General features: G+C 42.0%; 1 protein-coding gene across 1 annotated transcript in view; it reads left to right on the forward strand.

The window, feature by feature from the left end:
• Positions 1-23,973, forward strand: part of GPC6 (glypican 6) — a 773,218-nt gene that overhangs the window by 742,518 nt on the left and 6,727 nt on the right. Inside the window, exon 7 of the mRNA XM_055702939.1 lies at positions 16,849-16,985. Within this exon, the coding sequence (XP_055558914.1) occupies positions 16,849-16,985 (137 nt within the window). The remainder of the gene's footprint in view (positions 1-16,848; positions 16,986-23,973) is intronic.

A 23,973-nucleotide genomic window follows, 5' to 3' on the forward strand; every position in this document is an offset into this window, starting at 1 on the left:
CTCCCTTAGCACACCATACAAAGCATCATGTTCAATGTGCCTAAGACATACAAGATCAGTATATTCATCGACATAACCTACATCCCACACAGAGCAGATGGTCTCTGGATAATGCATGCCCCCAAAAACGAGACTCAGTAAGAATTAAGCACTTAATACTGGCTAAAATCTGGTCCTGGTTACAATAAAGCTAATCCACGTCAGTACTGCAATGCACTACTACTTCAAGTTTCAGTGGCTTTCCGGTTGTAGGGAGTGAAGGGGCTCTGGGGAAGGAAATTATCAGGACATTGATTTAATATCAGTTCTGATTTAAGTTTCTTGCACCAAAGTTATGCTGACTCTCAGCTGTGTCTGCTGTTTATCTAGATTCTAGATAAACAAAACAAAGCTCCTTAGAAAGACATTAGCACTTTTGTTTTGACCTCTTCGGGCAGGAGGAGGGAATATGCCTTACATTTGCTGTTATTTTTAAAATTTAAAACATTGAAAATCATAGTTAATTTATATATGATGTATTTCCATATCAGCTCAAATACACTTCATGAATATTGCTGTTGGTAGAGGAGCCGTGCTTTCATATGGCTTTGCTGTTCATAAACACGTTTTCTTTTTGCAAGTGGATACACAGATCATTTTGTGAGTACTGTACTGCAAGCTCCCGTCGGCAAACCTGAGTATTTGTGGCTTTCACAATATCATTACTTTTGCATGTGAAGCAGCTCATCCACAGATGTCTGCAGGACTTCAGTCTGCATTGTGAGTTTTTACACAAGCTATGAGGTAATATCTCCTGGATTTTCTAGATGCTTTAGTCCCCAAGTATGGATGATTATTTTTTTCAGTAGTACTTTTTCTTTGCTGAGGTAAACACCTAGAAATCATTCATCTGCTAAGAGAAAGTAGGTCAGCTTGCTGTCCCTAAGGATGATAACCAGAGCTATCTGCTCCAAGTATTGGCAAAATTCTGTTTGAATTTGAAAAAAAGGTTGGTCAGAGCTGTAATGCAGGTTACCTCTCACCATGTTTGAGCAAGACCAGCTCTTGGTGTTTGGAATGTGAGGAGTCACTTCAGCATGCTGTGAACTTAGTCTGCACAAAAGAATTTTGTTATTCATTGTATAGGACTGCATGTATCCATTGTACATTTGTTATAAGGAAACTTTAGTTCTATTCCTATCAGGCATGTCTTTCTGTAACTGAATTTATTTTCAGTTTGCCAGTTGGGCTCACTTGACCTGTCCCTGTGCATTTTTTGCCACCTCCCCATTATTATAAACTCTTGTTTCACTTTCTGGTAAGAATACTCTGTAGATTTTTCATAAATCTGTGCTTCCTTAGGGGGGGTTATTCAGCCTGGTTTTCTGGGATTTTTTTGGTGCTTTTTACCTACTGAATTCCTTTTGAATTTCAGAGAACAAGATCCTAGCACGGATACCTGCCTGTTGTCTGATTTTGAAGGAAAAATTAAATCACCTACAAACTGTCACTAGAATCTGAATCCAGCTTAGGCAGCATCACTGAATCTAACCTGTCGGGCCTTTAAAAAACATTCAATTATAGAGGTTTCATTTGGCTTTGTTTTGTAGTGAAGGTATTTTTCAGAAAGTTATTCCAAAGCAGCAACTGTGACAACTGTGGTGTTTTGGAAAACCAGTTAACAGAAATACCACCAAGATTACACTGCTCTGAAATTCTTGTTCCACTGCTTTTTTATTAATACAGCATGATCATCCAATGGACTGATATGAGAAGAGACACTTAAAAAAATTATTTTGTGCACAAAGGATTGTGCTACCTCTCAAACTGTTTAAAAGTAGGAATTTCAGTGCCTGTATCTGCAAGCTGTATTCAAGGGCACCTTGATTTAGGCTGTAACCAGTGCCCCAGTGCATAGTCACAGGCTTATTTCTGTTCTTTGGGGAGAAAATCAGGCTGCCAATGCACATGTCCTTCATGGCAGAATATCTGTCTAGAGAGAGGAAAGCAGATGTATGCATAAGACTAAAAATCCCAAATATAGCCTCTAATAGGTGTGATAATTATTTTCAGGGAAAAGTGATAAGATGCAGTTAAAATCCATGGGGCACATTGTTCCAATGAATGTGTAGTGTATTTATTAGGGTACTCCTAGGATTTATAGCTGCTCCAAAGAAGTGCATCTGCTCTATGACTACAGGCAACATTAGTTTCTAGGGAAAGTTGCTTGAAACTTCTTTTAGTATGTTTAACCTCTTACATGCTGACTTGATATATCTAAAAGTGAGTTAGTTGCTCGACTTAGTCTTCACCGGCAAAGGCTAGATGACAACTTCTAGCTGCTCTGGATGCTCAGGCTGGAATAACTCCTCTGGCTGGCATCACAGCTCCAGAACTGTCAAGACTCAAGTTTACACCATCCAAAACGTGTGTAAGCCCTGGTTTCTGGGAAAGGAAATCTGGTTATAAAGACTCCAGTAGTACCTGATTTAGATGACATGGGGTTGCAGGATACACCATGGCACACAGCAGCAGTTAAGTGTAGGGGGATATATATCTATGTACATATATAGAATGACCTAAGCCCACATCTACATTGCATGCTTGGCTTAGCCCTATATGCACTCTGAGTTTTGACCCAACTAATCTCCTGCCCCACAGCTGTGGTTACATTGGCCCGCTCATAGCTTGGAGGTGCTAAGGAAGAGTCTCTTAAATCGCCTCCCAACTTGTGTGGCTTAATGAGCTCACTGAGAGTCAGGTATTGAGCTAACCTTTAACATCTCACGGGGACAGGGGGAGCACACACAGCTGGCTGGGTACAAGTAACAGACAGCACCCACTGGCTGAAGAGCAGTGGTGGAATCTGTACTTGTTCCCCATCTCTTGTGCTTGGCCATGGTGCAGGAGACTGTCCTCCAGACTCACAGAGCATGGGAGGCTATTCTGTCTCACCCAGCAGCGTGAGCTCCCCTGCAACTGTTTGCAGACCAAAGCTAGAGCTACCATTACCAGGGGAAATGGTTAGCATGCTGGACCACAACCTCAACATACCCTAACCATGCAGGATAGACAGAGCCAATTCTGAGACAGCTGAAGAGGGAGATTCTGTTCTGCACAAAGGAAGAAGAAAAGGGAAGAGAGATTTTATTTTTCTTAAAAAAAAAAAAAAAAAAAAAAAAAAAGAAAAGAAGAAAAGAACCCAATGAAATGAGAAGTAATTAATTTTGCATTGTATTTCATGGCAAGTTATTACTGCTGCGACAAAAAAAAAAAACGGAACTTCATCACCCCTCCCCATAGCTGCTGAATTCATATGATCAATGTGCATGACCGCTCCTCTTTTGTGCCCATTTGTGGCTGAAGATGTGAACTAGGGTGAATGTAACTACTTGCTTGGCATTTAGGGCAGAGCAGATAACAACTGTTGGTTCTACTGGCAAATGATCAGTAGGTCAGGCTGTTACTCACAAATATCATCACAGGACACTGTTGCCATTCAGAATGCTGACTAAGGGAGAAGAGGAATGCCAAATGAATGAGCAATCATCACAGTGTTTTGCTTAGGATTCTATACTGCTCCAGCTTCTTGCTCCTCCTTGTAGCAATCTTTTTACACAACACCAAGAAGTTAACAGTGCAGAATAAAAGGCAAGCTAATCACTATAATTATCCTTTTTTTTTTTTCCCCTTCCACACTGTATTTGTTTCATGTTCCTTCTTCCATTTCATGTAGGAATTAAATAAACAAAAAATAGTGCTGGGCTGTTTCCACAGGACTTTTAATTTTTTTCAAGCCACCCCTCTCTGAGCACTTGTACATTTAAGAGCAACTGTATATTGGCTGTCTTTCCTCCACAAACACCAGGTCGCCTCTAGGAACCTGCTGTTCTTGAGCGCAAAGATGTAAGAGCAGTGAACAGCAGCAGAACAGTCTGTCTGAAACCCATTCTCATCTTTTTTTTTTCTATCCCAAGCATTATCCCACTCATTGTAAAAGACTCGTGTTCAACTCTTTTTTTTTTAACTTTTTTTTTTCCAAAAAATTCCCTGTGTCTACTGTTATTGGCTTTGATGGACAGATGAAGTAAGATAGCCTGAGACACATTTGGCAGAGTATGACTTTGGCCTGCATAAATTACTGTCAGGGAATTTTCAGGGAAGTACTGAAGTAAATTTGCAGTGACTAAAAAATATGTTATAAATTATAGCATAATTACTGCTGCTGAAGAATTTGATGGCTAGAACAATTAAGTGAGTTTATACTTCAGGTGAGTCCTCATAATTTTCCTTTTTAGTTTAACTTCTCAAATTGCGCTGAGCCCTTCGGAGGAAAAGACTTTAGGAGGGATATTTTCCCACTCCCTTGCCAAAAATGGTATTTCTTTTCTGTCAGCATTGTGCCTTTCCTCTCACAGGTAATTCAGAGATGGCAGGTTTTGGTATTTCTTCACATACCCATATCGACTCCTGGAGGGGGGAGGTGGGGGTGAGGAGTGTAGGACCCTTCCACTCTGTGCTGTTACATTCCTGGTTCTTTTATATGCCATGTCACCAAATCCCAGGCTTTTCAAATTACATTCTTGAAACACTCCAATTAAAAGGATGAAAAATGAAAGATCTGTGAAGTTCAAGATCCTTATGGGATGCTGCTGAAAATATACTTCAGGCAGTGGCCTATATTTTATGCATTCAGCATCAATGGTAGCTTTGACTCTGTGAGGGTAATCTCTTCTGTCTCGTGAAGAGCTCCTGACTGGAAAATATCACTGTTTTTATAGCAAAAATAGACAGAAAATGTGAATTCTTCTATTATTATCTTTAGCTTATTTGTGACACTACCCTTCGTGAGGCTGTATTTTTTCTATTTTGAGATTTTTCTACACTGTAAAGAAGTCTGGGTTTAGTTTTTATAGACAACAATGTAAATTTTCTAGATTTTTCACCCCATGTCTTGTGAAACTGCTTTTCTTAAAATCTACAGTCTTCACTATTATGGTAAAACAAATAAAATTTTTCCAGCCTTTTGTGGCTATTACTAAATCCCCCAAAACATGAATTCTAATGCTTCTAGATTTTGGAGGCAAATAAACTGCAGCACTTGTTACTTTTACAATGTCATTATCTTTATGACAGACACGACCACAGGACCACAGCTTGTTCTCACTGAACGCCTGGCGTGGCCTTGCATGAATCCTTGCTGAAATGCAGCAGCAGGCTAAGGTGGGGAAGGCACTTCGAAAAAGAGACAAATAGTGTGGCCGCCTCAATCCTGAGGGTGCTGGCACAGAGGCTAGGTTGCTTTTAAGCCACCTATGCACAAGAAGCAAGCATCGACCTTCTGTCCAGCTACTCGCTTCCATCAAGAGGGGTAACTGGCAGGATGCTGCCTGCCAGCTATAGGCAGCTCTGCAGCAGGTAACACTCAGTTATACCTGTTTGTGCTCACAGACAGCTGTGAAGAGCAGGCAGGGGATTGCCTGGGCTTTGAGAAAAGAATGAGATGAGAATATCTTACTGTTCTATGTGAAGTGACTCCCTAGCTATCTATTGCAGCTTGACTGCCTCAAGTCCTGTAGCTCTGCTTTCACCACCCAACCCTGCCCTCACGGCCTGCAGCAGAAGATGCAGAGCACCTTCTTCCCACACCCCATCTGGGCCACACATATCCCGGTGACAGCATCCTCGTCACCGCAGAGCTATGCAGCTTACGCTCCCTCTATAGCCCTTGTGATTCAGGGGCCTCTTGCATTAGCACTAAAGGTAAGGGGAAGGGGCAAGCACAGCTAGATGTTCAGTGCCTGTTGTCACCTGTGCCTGTTGCAGAAGGCAAGCTTGAAGTCGCTGCTGTCACTGCCCAGTACATGCGGGGCAGCAGCCAGAGCTGCCTTCCCTTTCCCAGACCATCAGGAGGAGCAGCCACAGCTTCTCCTCCAGCTAATACCAGATTTGTCTTGCTTGTCCTCCCATCTGACCCTTGGCTGGTGCTTGCCATCATTCTTGAGAGACAAAATCAACTTTACACACAGAGCTGCCTAACTCGGGCCTCTACACTTGGCAGCATCCAGAAAGCAGTGGGTCCCCCCTCAGCAGTGTGATGACACAGAGTGCCCACATGCTAGAAGCATGCTTGCAGTGGAAGGGAGATGGATAGCAACCTACAAAGCCTGCCCAACAGCCACAATAAACACTCAAGCAGCAACACCAAGTCTAGTTGTATGTTGTGTTTACCTGCTTGACTTAAATATAGCTTAACTGTGCTATATTGTCATGACTATTAGGCAGACATTCTTGGAGGAGTGGGGAAGCTTATTACCTAAAGCAACAGCCAAGGAGGGAAAACAGACTTTTCATTATAAAGAAGGTGGTAGAGATTTAGGAGTAATGTTTGGCTTACCCACTGACTCCCTATTTGATTTCAAGTATTCTTCTTTACATATAATTACTTACCTCAGAGATATATATAATACAGGGGTATCCCTTTCTGCTCTCCCCTTTTCTATCTGGAATGAAAACTCTTTGGGACAGGTACTTTCTCATTCGAATTCACACAGTATGCCTCAAGTACTTGCTGCTGTGCACATTGTTATCTATACAAAATTTCTCCATCAGTGTTTGCTCTTTAAATTGTCCAGATTAGATTCCACAAATGGTCTTGCAGAGTGTATTGAATTTATGGCAGAGGTGAGCAGTGCACCTTGAAATCATGCTGCTCAATGAGACATGAGGCTCAGACTCCAGAGTCCAGATGCATGCATATGCTAGCACTTTTAGCTTCAAAGTGAACTGAAAACTAGGTGTCCATTTCCTGACCAAGGATTAGACCGAACACCAATCTTGCAAGAATATCTAAGTTCATTAATTTCCACCCAGTCATTAGACTTTTGCTGCTTTAGGAGAAAAAACTTACAAGAAAACCTCTTTACTTTGCTGTACCTCAAACTGGATTTAAATTGTCTCCCTCTTTTAGAGTGATCCTTAAGCACTAGCAGTAGCTGGACCCATACCCAATTTCTGTGTCTCCTGCCTAAGTCTGCCAGAGTCCCTGAGGAAGCTTTGTGCAGTTGTTCTGTTAGGATTCAATAAATGGAGTATTTAACCCTATCATGGAAGGACATGAGAGTGCACTCCACATCAGCAAAGGATAACCCACCCTCTCCTCAGCAGGAAGGCAATGAAAGTCATTACTATATTGACACAGTAGATTTACAGTACAAGGCTCTCTCTGGCTCTGACTGTTTTCCTGATCAGCGCTTTTCCTGCCAAGCCTGCTTGCCTTGCCAGAAATGTCCTTTGATAAACCTTTCTGACTGTGAAAATATTATTGTTTTCATTCTAAATCGTTTGTGACTTTCATTTTGGACTTAAATGTTTTAACAAATTATATTTGTGCATAATAATATCAGTGCGTTGAATCCTCTCTCACCTCTGAAGCAACTCTGGAATTGTACATCTTCCTTGGGGGGTCTGGAAAGCACATTTGGCAAAAAATAAATACAGAAACCCACATCACCACAGTCAGCACATGCAATTCCACAAAGCCTCTACACTGGCTTTTCATTCTTTCCCGATGTAGATATCTTGTAATAGTGGAGATTTGTATATTTGGATTAAAATAATCCAGAATGCAAATATCCAGGCCATTGAAATCAAGCTCTAGTTTCAGTTAAGTGAATGACTGGCAACCAGAAGCACCAGAGGAGGCGAAAACCCACCAAGCATTAACTCTGGAGGGCACAGGAGCCCGCCCGTGTGGCTGCAAGTTTGGGGTTATAATGCGATGAGACGCACTTCTTCCTCTTCGCTGCCGCCCTCCCTGGGGCTGAGGCTGCGGGGCCCGACGTGCCCCTGGGATGGGGGGGCCTGAGCGCCGCCATGGCGCCCGCTGCCAGCTGCCCCGCCACCCTGCCTCCCGCCCGGCCTTAGCTCATGGCCGCCTTTCGCCCCTTTCCCTTCCCTTGTGAAGGCGGAGCGGAGGCCGACACCTGCCGACGAGCCCGCAGAACCGCTCGGGGAGCGGGGCGGGACGGCTCGGTGCCTGCCCGGCCCCCGAGGAGCGCCTCCGTGGGCCCAGCCCAGCCAGCCCGCCGAGGGGCCGGCGGCGGCCCGGGGCTGCGGCGGGAAGGGCCCTGCCCGCCTTCCGCGCGTGGGGCGGCGCGCACGGAAAAGGAGGGGACGGGTTTCCAGTAATCTCAAAATTAGGGTTTAACGGCCCGAGAAAGGCACTGTAGTCTGACTAACTACCTAATTAATCACCCTGCAGCCTAGAACGCCAGTCATGGAAGCAGGTGCCTTTACACACAAATTCCCTCAAGAGGCTGTTGGGCTCTGAAAAATGGACAAAAGATCCCTGAAGTCCATAGGGACAACTGTGCTGGTTTTTGATGTTGTGTGGAAGACATCTCAAGTATTTTATGACAGTGTACAGGAATTTCAAAATCATAAGGTGGATCCTTCATCAAAACTCTCCTTTGCATGCTCTGGCTTCAGGTATTTCTTGGCTTTGTGTGGTTTTGGCCACCTTGGCGTGGCCTTTTCTCCATGGCCCTGCCTGCTCTGGGGAAGCAGCTGGATGTGCCACACATGGTTGATGGAGAAGAAGGCCTGAAGCCCAGCAGTTGCTGCCAAGGTAGCCATCAGCTTATTGCTGAATCTTGAGTTATTTCAAGGTGTCGAGAGTCCACTGAGAGCTTCTTCAGTTTGGAAGGCAATGGAGCTATGTCAAGGAGTAACCACTAGAAGAAATGATCTTAAATATAAGGCTGCTTCGCATATGAAGTACAATTATCCTTCTTGCTCTGTTATGAAAGGACGCATCCCACCTCTTGCTGCCCTTAGAAATCATACACTTCTCACAGCTGTTGGGAGGCTCGAACTACTTCTCAGTTATAACACATGCAGTTCCCTGTAAACCCTTGAGTTTTAAGAGAAGAAACAGCCACTTCACTACTGGTACCAGATGAACATTTCCAGGACAAAAGAAAGTCTGTATAAGCTTGAAATACTCTATCAGTAACTGTTTACATTAACGATTAGCATTTTTGCTTAGAAGGATGAAGGACTGTTCACAAAGAATCACCACTTAATAGCTAAGTCTTGCCACAGAAAAGCCTCTGGCATTTTATCTTTTAGATTCCAGCATATTTCTGGTGCTACTTTTATACTTATCTGCAATAAAAAGCTGATTCCTCCAAGTGCTTTGAATTTACTTGAATCAGATTTATAGACCAGCTTTTTAGCACTGCTTCCAGGTATTACAGGAAAGGGGAAAGCTGCTTCAAGTTCCTTCAGATTTCCATTTCAGGGTGCTGATATTTCCAGTAGCTTCCACTTTCCAAAAGCAATATTTTTATTTACTGAGGAGCCAAGTGCAATGAACTTGGCCTGACACACCTACTTAAGGAGGCAGACTGGTTGTGCAAATCAAGCCAAGAGCAACTGTGAGGGTAAATGGGCACATTTACGGAAAGAAGTTTAGCCCAGGTTGCTCCACCATTTGACAGACTCCTCCCTTTCCTCTCTCCCCAGCCAAAATGAATGTTGAATGTGGGAAGAGTTTGGTGTCGGGTTCTACCTGCCTGTAAGCAATAATGTCAGTGTTTTTATTTAAAAAAAAAAAAAGTCTTCATTTGATTGGCACCTGCCCCTGGAGCCAGCTAACATGCGATATGGCACAAGCATTGCCAGGCCATGGATGGCAAGGAGACTTCTGCAAGTACATGTCAGCATTCATACAGACCTGTAAATCATTTTCCTTAAAAAAACATGCAGTAGACAACCTGGATTGCTTTAAAATGCCTATTTCAGATCAGAGCTGAATGAAACAAAATGCAACTAGGTCATCCAGGACAGCACACTGGGCCGTCACACATAAAACTCACAACCTATAGGAGACTTGCCCAGGACGCTTGCAGGCATCTCCAGTGGCACTAGAAACTTAAGTGAGTCAGTGCTGGGTTACTATGGTCTGTACTGTGAATGTAGATACATAAGTGTAGGAGTATTATATGGGAGCTGAATCTAACCTAACTCTCTAAAGTTCTATATCAGTTAGTCTGAGAATTCAGTAGGGCTAATAGTCATGCTTTACTGTTATTAAAGGCCTTAACTTTTTTCTTGTCAAAGATGTGCATAGGCCTTAGAGACAATGACAGCAAAAAATCCTTTCATTTCGCTTTAAAATACTCTGGTGAGAAGAGTCTTGCTTTGGAAAGTCGCCTAGCTCATTTGTTTTATTTCACAAATTACCCAAGCGCCCATTTGTGCTTTATAACTGGGATTCAGCGTTAGTTCTTGATTAGAAGAGCTGTCATCTGCTTTTCTGTGGAGAAACATGAATCATGAGCAGGCAGTTATTGGTAGAGCTCCGGACCATTTAAAGTCACAAAGTCAAATTTAAAAAAAAAGAGAGAGAGAGAGAAGGGCAGAAAACCAAAAAGCATTTGTTGTGCAAGAAGGCCTGGGTGAAATTCTCAGAACTTATCTGTGCTGAGAAAGTATCAATAACCGTAAAATTTCACAGCCCCCTTTTTAAAACCGCAGCCTTAACGTTTTGTAGGAAAAATAAAGCTTTGGTTAACCTTGGCACTGGCAGACCTCATTAAAATAACAGCCTGTCACTTTCGAGTTTAAAATAACAGGGTTGTCAGTTTTATATTCAGCGGAACAATCTACGGTCTTATTCTCTGGGAAACTGCGGGTGTGCAACGCGGGGCTGGCAGCAGCGCAAAGGCTGAGCAACACTGCCATCTCGAGGAACCCCCAGATCCAGGGTGCTCCCCGCAGCTGAGCCAATGTGATGCGATGCTCAAATCCTGCTGAATCTGTGCCCTTCGCTTTTTAAAAGGCTGAAAAATAACCCACGATCAAGCACGTGGTGGTTTGGAAGCAGCTTGGCATTTAAATTTATTTTGTGAGAAAGTGTGGAAATGTATAATGTATGAAAAAATAATCTCCATGTAGAGCAAATAAAGTTCTGCTTCACTTGTTCCGAATCAAAGCAGGTCGCCCTCTCTGGGGTACCTAATGTGCATTGAAAATTTGGGCACCTAATGAGCTGTTCTAAACAAAAGTATGCGCCTAAACTCCCTATGTCAGTGGAGAAATGAAAATGCCTTTAAAAAGCCTCTGAGAGAGAGATCCTCTTTAGCTAAACTCAAACACCTGGCTAGGTAGAGGAAGCCCAGTCCAGATCCTTACACGTATGTGCCTAGTGCCTCTGAGACATCTATATGAAGATGGCAGGTGTAGCAAAGGACATACAGGAGACACGTCTTTCTCAAGAGGCAGCCCCTAAAACTTAGGGGTCCAGGTTAATTGCTTTTCATTAAGCTCAGTTTACAAGGAAAACTGTGTGTCAAATACCCAGCTGTCCTATACTAACCTGCTTGTGACACGATTCATGCCTTGACTGTGACACCCACATGTAGCAGAGACATTAACATAACAACCAGTTAGAAACACTATATAATATGTGTTTGCTGACCTAGTCCTTTTAAACAAATCGTTGGCCATTTGTCTTAGAATGCTTTCAGATTGAATTCCTAATGGGCATAAATACTGATGGATGTATGAAAGTCTGGCGCGGTTTTCTGCTGGTATGCCATAACAGAAATCAGACCATGATGGTCTGTTTGTTCTTCCCGCCTGGCCGTGCCCGTGATGAAGGGCATGCTTTTCACAATCCCACACGGGGCTCAGGTAGTCAAGCACCATATCCATAGATCTGTTATCAAGCTGCTTGCTATACAAGGTCTACATCATTCTTAACAAAAACTGCAGAGGTGCCAAATGTGTGGCTGGGTATGTTAGGCACATCTAGGGGAAAGCAAGCAGCAGACAGTAGAAAACTTGTTTTTTTCACATGGAAGTAACATAGCATGAAGGAATGACATCAGTTAAATATTGCTTGTGAATAAAAGGGTAAAGGAGTATGTGTCTAAAGAAACTACACAGACACAAACATGGCTTGTGATAGCTACTTTCACATCTGTTCTCTAAGGCAAAATCCCAGGCCTCTTCCTACTCACTGTCTGTAGCTGTTCTGTAGGTGCAACACACTGATACACTTTACATACCTGGCCTGAAGTCCCTGAAATTACACCTCATCGCAAACATCCACTTGAAACATCTTCCAAGGGGCTGCACTGCCACATACAGATCTACAGTACGCCATCCAGCACGGCACCCTGGTATACCAGAGAAGCAATGTCCGGTCAGCAGCCAGAAACATTTGCACGTTTTTCCAGGGCATAAAGGCTTAAATGGCAATGGGACTTTGCACTGAGGCGTTTCTGAGCATCCCCAGGGAGAAGGTATTAATGGAAAGGAAAGCTGAATATTCTGCTTGCATTTCAAAAGGAAAATCCTCCCAAACTGCAGAATAAACAAGAAAAAATGCAATTTGAAAACATCAGGAAGGAGGTTAATGATAGCCGTTTCTTCTTAACACAATCAAGACTCCATATTATTTTATTTCATTTATTGCATGGAACCTGGGTCAGTTTTGTATGCATTCCGCCAACTCTTGACACTATTTTAGCATCTTCCAATATTCCTCTATTTGTGAGAGTAGGGATTATATTTGTGGGGATCAATCTGGAAGGACTATGAGGTAGACTTGGCAGAGAAGGAGGATGAAAAAAAGAGAATTTACTTTTTTAAAATTATTTTAGGGCACTTACCTTTAAAATTTGCTTTTTGGCCCCCACTGCTTCTAAGTGCACATTATACCACTTCCAAAGAAGCACATTTCCATCAGAAATTAAACCAAAGTGGATTCCATGGACAGGTGGCTACCAACTTCACAAGCAAGTGTCTTTCTGGGATCTTCCATGCATTATAGAATGTAGGCATCTCAGTTTTAGTTTTGCATGGAATTTTCAATGTTTTTTTTAAATTATTCTGGTGAGTCTTTCAATTTATCCAGATGTCCTGAATTAATATAAGGAATGCTAAAGTCTGATCCCTGTTAAAACAATGGGCTTGCTTTTTAGCTTGCATCATTACTTTGAAGAGGAAGGTAAGAAAAGAAGACAGAAACATTGGTTAGCTTTATTTACCTGCTTATAACCGAGCTCATGCTGGCAGGACTGGAACTGAGCTCATGGGTGCTGTTCCAAGTTCTGCTGAGGATTTAAATAACATACATGACTGACTCAGTCACATAAGAAGTCAGTGGCAGTAATAAGAAATTAACTGTATTTCTCAATATAGGGTACATAACTATACGGGTATGAATTTCTCTTTGGCAATGATGCAAATGTTTAACTTTTTCTCACCTACACAGTAATGCCTTTCTTCTGTTAGCAATTATAGATCAAGGCCAGGCTATTTTAATATCCATTTCTATATATCCCCCAATAAATCAAAAATGTAACTTCTTTGTATGGCTTGTGCTATTTCTTTTTTCTTATGAGAAAGTATTGCAATTCAAAACAAATTTAGTAGCTTCAAAGCAGCTAAAAAAAAGCAGCTCAATATAATATCAGGGCAACATCAGGAAGATAGCTAGGGAAAGTCAGGCTAACTACAGTGAAAGAGATCCAACTGTCTTCATCCGAATAAATCTCTGCTAGAGAAAGAGAAAGGAAATACATAAAATATCAAAATTGCATATGCCTCATGTTCAAATGTTTCCACAGAAGACTAACTGAGCTTGAAAGTTAATCTTTAATTCAACGAATAGGAAATACCAAGGAATCATTTACAAGGCCACAGGTCACTAGGGGCATATAGTAGTCTAACTTCCTAAATCACAAGCAAGCAATGTTAACTGAATCCTTAGTGGCTTTGATCTTGTTTTCAAGGGACTGTGTATCTGTTACATGTTTTTTAAATGCTGGTGGTGATCAAAACGATGTATGGAGGAACATGCGTAACCGTGGGGACTGATAAGAGGCTTTCTGTGGTCATGCTTGAGGAGATCCCAGAAGTGAAGTCACTGAAACCCACAGGCAAAAGTTTTACATGTCATGGCGGGCATTACATCACCTAATTCTATCCTGCATTTACAGTTACAATAAAAGTACTCCAAAGTCCTTGCCTGCCTGAACGTTCATCATGCAGAAGTGAACGCAGCCATCAGGCTACTCCCTGAAAGAGGAGGTGAATCAACCAGTGCTCATAATTCCTCTTCAAGGCCATCAGAAACCACACTGCACTTCCAGAAAACCAGTTTCAGGGTGAGGTTCAAGGAGCTGTTGAGGTAGATGTGTAAACTACGTTGCCAAAAGCTGAGAGGGTTAACAGAGGTCCAGTCACACAGTGGGAAAGAGCAAGACTTTGTAGGCTGAGTCCACAGCTTGTTTAAAACTGGATGGTGAAATAATGCAGTGGGGAGGCAGGGATAGCTATGAAGGGAAATATCTGAGGGGGATAAAAAGGGTCAAAATGCACCTGAATTGGAGGCATCTAGAGAGGGCTGCAAATGGTAACCTTTCCCTAAACTGTAGTGGTATTTGCTGTTGCTGCTTTTTGTAAGTCATGTAAATGTCTCTTTCCCCCCACCCCCACCCCGCTCTAAAATGGGAATGACGCCTCAGGAGGATGTCTGTGGGATTTAATTAGCTGTCATTTACCAACAACCCTGGGTAAAGTAATACCATCTTACTTCACCAGGTGTACTTCTGTAACACCAATAAAAAAAATATCGTTAGGAAATTTAATGACTTGTTGTCTATATGCACTACAGATACAAAGTATGTAAACATCATTTAATACCTTCAGAAGTGACTGGGGAACAGGAGCCCTCATTGGATTTTCAGGAGATATCTGGAGAGTGTGTGCAACATGTGACCTGTGAGAACCTCTCTCTGTTCTTTTGCTGACTTCTATGAAAATACAAAGTTTCTACTCCAAATTACAGCCCTCTCAAGGGCCACAGGAGGAACTAACTTTCCAATGGGTGTTGACTCACTTGTGGTTCAAAACAGAAGTCTCCAAGTCCTAGAGCACCAGCTTTAATTTGATTATGGTAGAAATCTGAATATAACTCTAAACATCTGAGTTTTAAATAGCTTAAAATAACTTCCAGCTAGCAACAAAGCTCTGAAAACTAATTACTCAGCACTGATAGCAGTAAGATTGCTTGTGTAAATAGTTACCCTGGCACAAGCAATAAATAAGAAAATCTGTCCCTTTGACTCTTGTGCTCCCCAAGCTCATCTGGACGGATCCTCCTTCCTATAAATGTTTCTCCCTATATTTTCTATAGGATTTCTTTATCTGATTTACTGCATTGTGGCCTAACGGGAGTTTACATACCTCTCCATGAATACTGGGCGGTTTAACTGAGTTGCTCATGCTGGTTAGTTGCACCAGTAGGGACCTTGGGTGTTTTATCCTCTGTGGGGAAGAAGAGGGCTGTTGACTGCCCAAAGACCCTGGCCCTACGGACCAAAGACATCAGAAAGGGCAGGTATGCCAAGACCGTCTCCACTTCTGCTGAAGGCTTGCCCACAGTTTGCAAACTGGAATTGAATTTTTGGCTTGACAGGGCCCTGTTGAGACTTTAAAGGCTTGCAAATGTTGCTAGTATCTCATATGAAAACAAAGCAACTAGGGGGCTTGGCAAGGGGTGCGGAGGAGATTTATAAGGTGTCTATCATGGCAAGAAACGCTGTCAACAACCCATGCAGCCAAATACTGTCCTACTTATTTCTTGCAGATGAAAATGCAGACAGTGCTTCTGAAATAACATCCTTGGCTGTTTCTGTCTCCTGGTTTATAGAGTGACATTCCACAGAGTTTAAGCATGGCAAAGCAGCGTGGGCCATTTGCTCAGAGAGCTATCATGCCTTCAGAACAAAAGATAAAAGAGATAAATAGCCGAGTACAGTATTGTACCTCAACAACCTAAAAGCCAATCTCAAAACTGAATGGAAGAATGGAGAGCTTTTATTTCTTGTTTTTTTAAAGAATAAAGCTCGGTGATTTCCTTTAAAGGCTATTCAACAAGCTCCCCTAAATCCTATTACAACTTAATGTGAAATGCATCTGTTTCCATAAGAACAACAGTGGCACCATTCATCCTTTGTAGTCAGTTCTTTGTTGTGTTTTCTATCTATTCTTGTATATTTTTCCACTCTAGTACACCAGACGCAAAACAAGAACTGATAACATTTTAGCCACAGCATTTATTTATTAAGTTGATGCTGGAAATTCGGTTTGTTCCTACTTGCTGCCTGAATCATGCCAGATTAAATTATTGTTCAAGGACTTTATAACGTAAAGAAACTGTTTTGATACTGCCCCAACATTTCTTGAACCTGAAGTCTGTATCCAGCTATAGATATTTACACCTAAGCAAAGATGGATATAGTCTCTGCAGGCATGTATATACACATACTTCTTCCTGTTGCTGAGATCCAAATGTACTGCAGTGTATTCAGCCTGCATATCTTAAATCAGTTCAACATCAGCTCAGCACTGCACCTTTTTTTCAGAACCTTTGCATGTAGCTCTAAATATAATATTTATCTAAGACATGACCAAGTTGGTGGGCGAGATATTTTATCTGATGTACACTGTTTAACTGAATTTACATTCAGCACACTGTGAGGCATATTAATTCTTAGAAAGATGTATATTTAGAAAACCTTAGACAAATGGAGACTAGAAAGAGCACGATGTAACACGCTTTTATTAATGTCTTGCCTGTGGAAAAAGGTGACTTTGATTATTTGTACTCTCTGGACCTAAATGCTGAGTGCCTTGCTTGTAAATACAAGGATTTAAATTTTAGCACCTTCAGCCCTTTTAACCTTCACCATCATCACCATCATGGAATTAAACAACCTATTATTTAATGTGACAGTTAGCATGGCTGATGTTGTTAACCTGTTTTCCCTCTCATTGTCTCTTAATCAGGTAACAGACATTAAAGAAAAGCTAAAGCTCTCTAAAAAGTTCTGGTCAACATTACCCTACACAATCTGCAAGGATGAGCGAGTGACAGCGGGTCCATCAATCGAGGAAGACTGCTGGAACGGCCACACCAAGGCAAGGTGAGGTGGACCCCTCTCCACCACACCGGTCCAAATCCCTATTTGGCCTGAAGCAATCGTGAAACTGAGGGTATTTCACAAAACTCCTTATAAGAGTGCAATGGAAATGGGGAGAACAAGTAATTGTCCACACACAGCTTGTAGCCGAGATTACTTATTGTCAAGATGCCATTAAAGCCAGAGTGTGAGTCAGGGTAAATGTGCACAGCATGTCAGCATGTGAACACAGAAAATGTTCATTGGTTCAGCTCCAGAAGGATAATTTATACTGAGATTTCAAAGAGCTCTTTAGCTCCATTTAGCATCCCTGTGTTGGGACTGACAGCTTGTGAAGCAATTGCACTCTCGGGATATCATACTGGGATGAAACAGAAATTGGAATTTCAGCTCTATTTGCTATTGGCTGGCAAAGCTTAGGGCTATTTGCTGAGGGGGGAAAAAAGAAACAACTTGAAAAATAGCTAGCAGAGAAAAATGTAACTCCTACTTATCTTGTGTAGAAGGCTTGACCTTATGTTACTTCATCAGAGATACTGTGGTCATCTGCCATTGTTTGTGATTAATTTTTTGTGAGTTTTAATTTTGAAGTTTGCTTGGCTCTGGCTGTGGCAAGGCTGGAGCTGGCAGATGAGCAGGTGTCTCCAAAGGTCCCAGTGTGGATTCATCAGCTGACAGAGAAGAGGATCTGATTATCCCTGCTGAGAGAGAGAGAAATTGGCTCAAGGACCACGTCACGGGCAGTCAGGTTTCAGGTCTGCAGCAGTAGCCTGTGTTCTTGGGAATACAGGAGGAGTAGAGAGGTTTGAGTGTCTGATGACTGCTCAATCTGGAGAGCAGTGATACTCGGGGACTGGAATCTTTATTTTCCTTTTACCTGATGACACATATGAAGCCAGAATACAAAAATGAGCCAATAGCAACAACCAAAAGAAAAAAAAAGTAAGACAAGAACATAAAGTATAAAAACTCAGGAAAAATAAGACAACATAGGAAAAAACTCACAAACCTGTTAAATGCCATTTTGCGTGGATGGGTGGATGGGGCAGATACATAGATTGCACCAACCCCATAATCTAATCATTTTTATAAAGAGTACGCTTTACAGGGGGAGGTTTTGCACTGAACACATGCCCTTCTTCCTAGCCTTACTACATAATGCCCAAAAGAATTTGTTCTGCAGACAAGAGCAGAGGGCTGTTTGGGATGCTGCTAGCCCATTGAACCCACTTTGAGACACATGTGAACAAATCTGTCCAAAAGCACAAGTCACTGCTCCGTTCCTAAGTCCCAGATCCAGAGAAATCCCCTAGTTCCTAAGTCCCAGATCCAGAGAAATGGGGACTCTAAGAAAGACAGCTAGGAGGAGCATCTGGCTATTACAGGACTCATCACAAAGGAACAGCATGAAGAGAGAATAAAAACTTTTTTTTATCTTCCTCTATTATATATCTTCTTGTCAGTGGGCTTTGTAAAATATGACCCCAGGCCAGTGTGCTGCAGAAGTTAAATGGAGTTTCTAGGCGGAGTTTCTAGGCCTTCCAGCTGGATGCCATGAGTCACATCAGGATACATGCATTAATAAGAGATACACGCTACTCCTTCTACAAAAGAGCAGTCAAACCTGCTAATATCCCTCCTGGTTTCCATGACCAACACTAATGTTTGTAGCATGTCTGGCCAACACTTTGCAGCCATCTTATGCTCCTGCACTGAAGGATCTGGCACAACTTCCACATTTGTTGGGAGTTACGGAGGTGCATTTTATGCATGTAGTTTTTCACCTTCCTTTTGCAGTATTTATTGTACGAGAAGTCTGGTTATTTTCATGACCCCTTCTGAGATTAATGTTCTGGAGCCGCTGAGAAAAACTATTCTCTGCTGATAATCTCCTTGATTAATTTAACACAGATATTTCACTGGATGTGGAATCACAGCTACAAAGCATCACCTGAAAATACAGTTTTAGCAGGGCCAGCCACTGCTCCCCTGTCCAGTTTCTATTTCATACCCATTCACAGAGAAAATGTATAGTCATAGTCTATTAACAGTAGTCAATAAATGCTTCAGGTGGAGAGAATAATAATAAATCAGAGAGCTACCACAGAATGCCTTGGCCTGTATACAAAATCATAATGAAAATATTATTGAAGATAACTAGCTTTAGATGCAAAATCACCTCTTGGCTGGTGAACAAGGACATTTACTGCAGCATAAAGAAAAAACATAAAAGTTTTCTTGATCATACTGATTAATATCTGATATGAAATGCTAGTTCACAGGAACAAGGGTGGCAAAATCTAGCCAATATGCATGCAACTTTTAGTGTTCACTGTGTCACGTCATAAGCCTGCCTGTGCTATATGAGGAGCTACATTTTGAACTCCAGAGAATATGACAAAAGCCCATGATAGAAAAAAAGGAAATTTAGCCACCTCCTGTTTTCCTAGACATCAATACTACAAGTAAGACGACAGCATGGTGTTAGCTACTGTTGAGAAAGGAAATTGCTGCTGTTTTTTGATCAGATCCTGTGGTGGTATAGAGTTAGAAACTTTGAATTGCCAGATAGACATTATGCCCCATGTTTCATTTTACACATCACCTTTTGATGATGCTTTTACAGGGGAAAAGTTACAAACCTGAGATCACAGAAAATGAAAGCTAGGCTTTCTCCTGAGAGAGGCATTATACCAAGGTCACTTGTGGTTATTACACTCCCCAGATACTACTTTGCTACCATGATTAATTTACAGTGACACCAGGTCGCCAAATGAAGGTTGCCAATTTGTGAATAATCATGGGGTAACAGTCATCTATTTGGTGTTCTGGAAGGGTGCACTTGGCTCATTACTGATCCTGTATGAAGAATGGTTTTAATCCAGTCATATCAGGTAGAAACCAAGTGCTGTGAAAATGGGGAAACATTTATTAGGTGGATTAATCTCTTTTTTTGAAAAATCTGTATTAAAAAAAAAAATAATAGCTACTTCAGACAAAGTGCCTTTTAGAGAGATGCCCAATAGGACTTCCCCATCATATCAGTATTCACAAAAGAACTTGAACATAATTCTGTGTTTAAAGAATTAAGCTATTCTTCCAGATGTACAGAGACAGATTTTTTTAAAGATATTTAGGATCTAAAAAACATCATTAAGACCAAACTTTATAAGTTTAGCTCCTCCCCTACATGCAGATAAATTCTTAACAACAGCTGGCAACCTCTTCACTAATAGACGTTCTCCAGAAATTAAGGAATTTTCCCAAGAATGATGGAATTCAGGCTTTAGGACTTAAACCAAATCCAAGGTATTAGCCCTTGATTAAGTGACTTTTACTGAAGTGAGAGTAGTAACCAAATCTGCAACCACTCTGGTGGTCAGGAGATAAACGTTGAATTGCTACAGCCAACTCATTTCAACGAAACCACGTGAGAGATTGTGCTCATGCACTATCATCCTGGTGCTCATGCTCAACAGGACTATAGACTTCTTAATATGCCTTAGCTCTGGAAGACTGCAATCTGTGGAAGAGATGAAACCTGCATTCCTTTCCTTGAAGAAGCTATCACTCCTCTGAGCACAGTGAAGAAGGAATAGAAGGAATAAAATTGAGACAGACAGTAATTATAAACGGGGGGGGGGGGGGGGGGGGGGGTCGGGGGGGGAATAGAGAAAGGTAAGGAACAAAAGGAAAAATTAACCTTGTTTTCAACATCTAGCTCAAAACTACAAGGTATTTCACCAAAGCAAATACAAGATAAAGTCTGAGCTAGCCTGAAATTTTCTTCTTCTCCTGCCACATGTATGGAGTGCCTACTTCCCCAGCAGAAAGCCTTTAATTGCTGGTGGAATTCAGGTGGGAAGAAAGACTCACCACATCAGTGCCTGCCCTAGGAAAGTTGCTCATTGCTGACCAGCAAGGCTTGCAATGAGAATGCGTTGGATGTCCTTTACCTGGAGGTAGGCAAAGATAACCATTTAGCACCACTAGTGAAAGTGGTAATAAAACACTTCTTGGCAAGTGTGAAAACTGGCTGTTCTTAAGTGATGGCTTTAGTTTATTTTTGCACCTTTCAACAAAATGGCAGATAAGCATTTTCTGCCTCTCCTTCTGTCTCCTCAAGCTTTTCTCCAGGATGGAGGGGGGGGGGGGGAAAACAATGGAAAATATCCTGTAGGGATTACCTCCTGAGCAAACAGAATCAGATGAGGTGATCCAGCTAGCCAAAAAAGGCAATTTTCTACTGCACTTATCTTTCTGGACCAGATGTGACTGCCTACCCCCAGCCCAACCTCAGTAAGCCTGTGCTCTATTGCCTACAATTCTGTCCATCTGGAAAAACTCCAGTACTGCCTAGGCGTGATGCTCCAGTTGTACTGTAAGCAGCTGCTATGGCAGCAAAATATGTAAAATGCTGCCCTTTAAGGTAGATGTCTTCAAAAAAACAGGTTTCTCCTTTATTTGGGGGGAAGGGTGGTTCATAGCTACAGCCTTTGTATAAATGACCTGAGAGATTCATCATTTTTAGACTTGAAAAGGAAGCAGACACCCTGGAACGTTAACTGGATATTTAAAGAAAAGAAAAATGTAGTTTTAAATAGGCTTTGTGGTACTTCTCTATGATGTGCCAAAAGACATCTTTGTTGTGTCTGCTGAGACAAGCTAGAACTGTGGAAAGGCTAAGAGGAACAGAAAGCATTAATATTTTAGAAAACAATGTAAATTACACTAAAATCCTGACACAGCTGAGCAAGGAGCAAACAGCAGAAAACAAACAATATTGTTCAGCTTCTCTATACTCAGAGGGCTAAGAAAGCTGATATCTTTTTTTGCTAGGAGGATGCAAAGAGCAGACACTGATTCAGGTTGGCATTTCTCTTCTTTTTGTTTATAATGGGCATACAGTTCTTGTAATGGCCAGGCCTACAAAGAGATCATTAATGAGAGCAGAAACAGCAGCGAAGCTTAAAATTCACAGGGGTGTCTCTACTTACAGAGCTGCAGCAAAAGCAGCTGTGTTCAACAACTTTGCCTAGCCAGCAACAAATCTTCTGTCAAAAAGTGGTCCCAAGACATGGCTTCCAATTTGGTGTCGCTTAACCCTACCCCACACACATCAAAACGCTCTTGTCAGAAAATGTGCCGGGCTGCCTCTCAGAGGCTGTCACTTGCAAAACACCTTGAGCTGTGTGTTCCCATCCTTGTACCAGTCCTTTAAAGAAAGGAAAACAATTCAGAGATATTTACATTCAATATAAGCTTTTCTGCATTTTATTTTCTCCTCCAGGGGAAACAGGTGAACTCGTTCAGTAATGAGGGCAGAATTCTGCTTCACATTCAGACATGTAAATTCATGCACTTAAATATGGGTGAGACAACAAGGAGTCATTTGTGCTGCCCAAGCAAGAGTAGTGCCATTTGAGACTCTCTGGTATGTCTGAGATTGAGTATGACACAGGACACTACCTGCCATCTGGACCAGAGGCTCGGCTAGAACTGCTTGAGCGTTTTAAAAATCAATGGTGTTAAGGTGCCTGAAGAGAGTCCCAATATCCTGTCAGTGTATTCAACGAGGGATTTTTCCACTGCCTAAACACACTTACCTACTGTTATGTGAGATGGCCTAAACAGTCAGGACACCATCACAGAGCTGGCAAGTAAGACACCGGACCTACAGAATACCCAGAACCTACAGGAGCAGCAACAGGACACCAAGCAGCATACACCTTGGTGGCTACAGTGGCACTCAAGACTCAATTCAGCTGCCTAAAGAAAGACACCTAATACAATCTTATATGCCCCAGACGTCCAAGACCTCCCCCTCAAGCCTGTAGATATGATGCAGAGCCACATGTTTCAGAGAAGTGGGGGAGTCACCAAGAGCGTTCAAGTGGTGCCAGATGTCTATGTGCAACTAATCCCAGCAGATGAAATCTAATGAACTAGTCATTTGCCAAAGGCACGTGGGACTCCAGCAGCTGTCTGTGCTCCACTGGTTAATAAACTCCTGACTAGTTTTGACTAGATCTTGTGCTGACTAGATCTGGCAAGAGTGGGACTCTGCTCATATGCAAACACCTGCATTTAGACATACAAGTTTTAGTGTCTGTATAAACCTAAAGATTAATCTTCAGCCTCCCTAATTCTTTTGTGCTTATGCCCTAAAATGCCAAGAGGCTCGTTCACCTGGGAATTTAAGTATCCACCTAACCTTTAGGCAATCATAAGGTAATGGATTTCTTGTGATCCACATCCAATATGGCTCCCTTACACATCTAAGTGAGGTGCACTGGGTGGTTCTCCTGAGAGGTTAAGCCCTTCCATGCCAAGGATGCTTTGGAGATCAACAGATCCTGAGGCAGATACTGCAGGGTGTGTGACAGTCTGACTGAATCACTTCCTACTGATGAATGGGGTGGCCCATTTAAAGTTAGATGGTCTTTAGAAGGACATCAGATCGACATTGATCACAGTGCAGAATATGAACTTCAATAAAAAGCACACACCAGAGCACTCTCTAACTGCTTTAAAGCTCCAGACTAATTCATATTGTCTTCATATAAAAAGCTTACTAAGAAGTCAGTAAATTCTTCTTTTATTATTGATGATGATGAGAAGAAGATGAAATCAAACATAAATCAGTCAAAGACAGCCTGTGAACTGCCATTCAGAGAAAGCCATAGCTTCTCATGGATGGCATGCAATAAAGAGCAACTAACCCTTCCTAAAGTAATCTGCATGAACGCTCAACAACTTCAATTCTAGCTGCTAACAGCTATGGGCATTGTCATGGACAAGGTACTGGGCAAGATGGACATCCTCTCTGAGCCAGTAGGACAATTTTTACATTCTTACTTCTTTTAATCAACTGCACCTTGAAACCACTGATTAACTTCTGGGCTGAGTAATTTGTCTACAGCAGCCATTTCATTTTAGAGGTGCGTGGCAGATGGAGGTGCAGTTCCTTTGCAGCCCAGAACTTCCCTGC

The sequence above is a fragment of the Falco cherrug genome, chromosome 2 (genome assembly GCF_023634085.1).
Source record: "Falco cherrug isolate bFalChe1 chromosome 2, bFalChe1.pri, whole genome shotgun sequence".
In the NCBI taxonomy this organism is placed as follows: Eukaryota; Metazoa; Chordata; class Aves; order Falconiformes; family Falconidae; genus Falco; species Falco cherrug.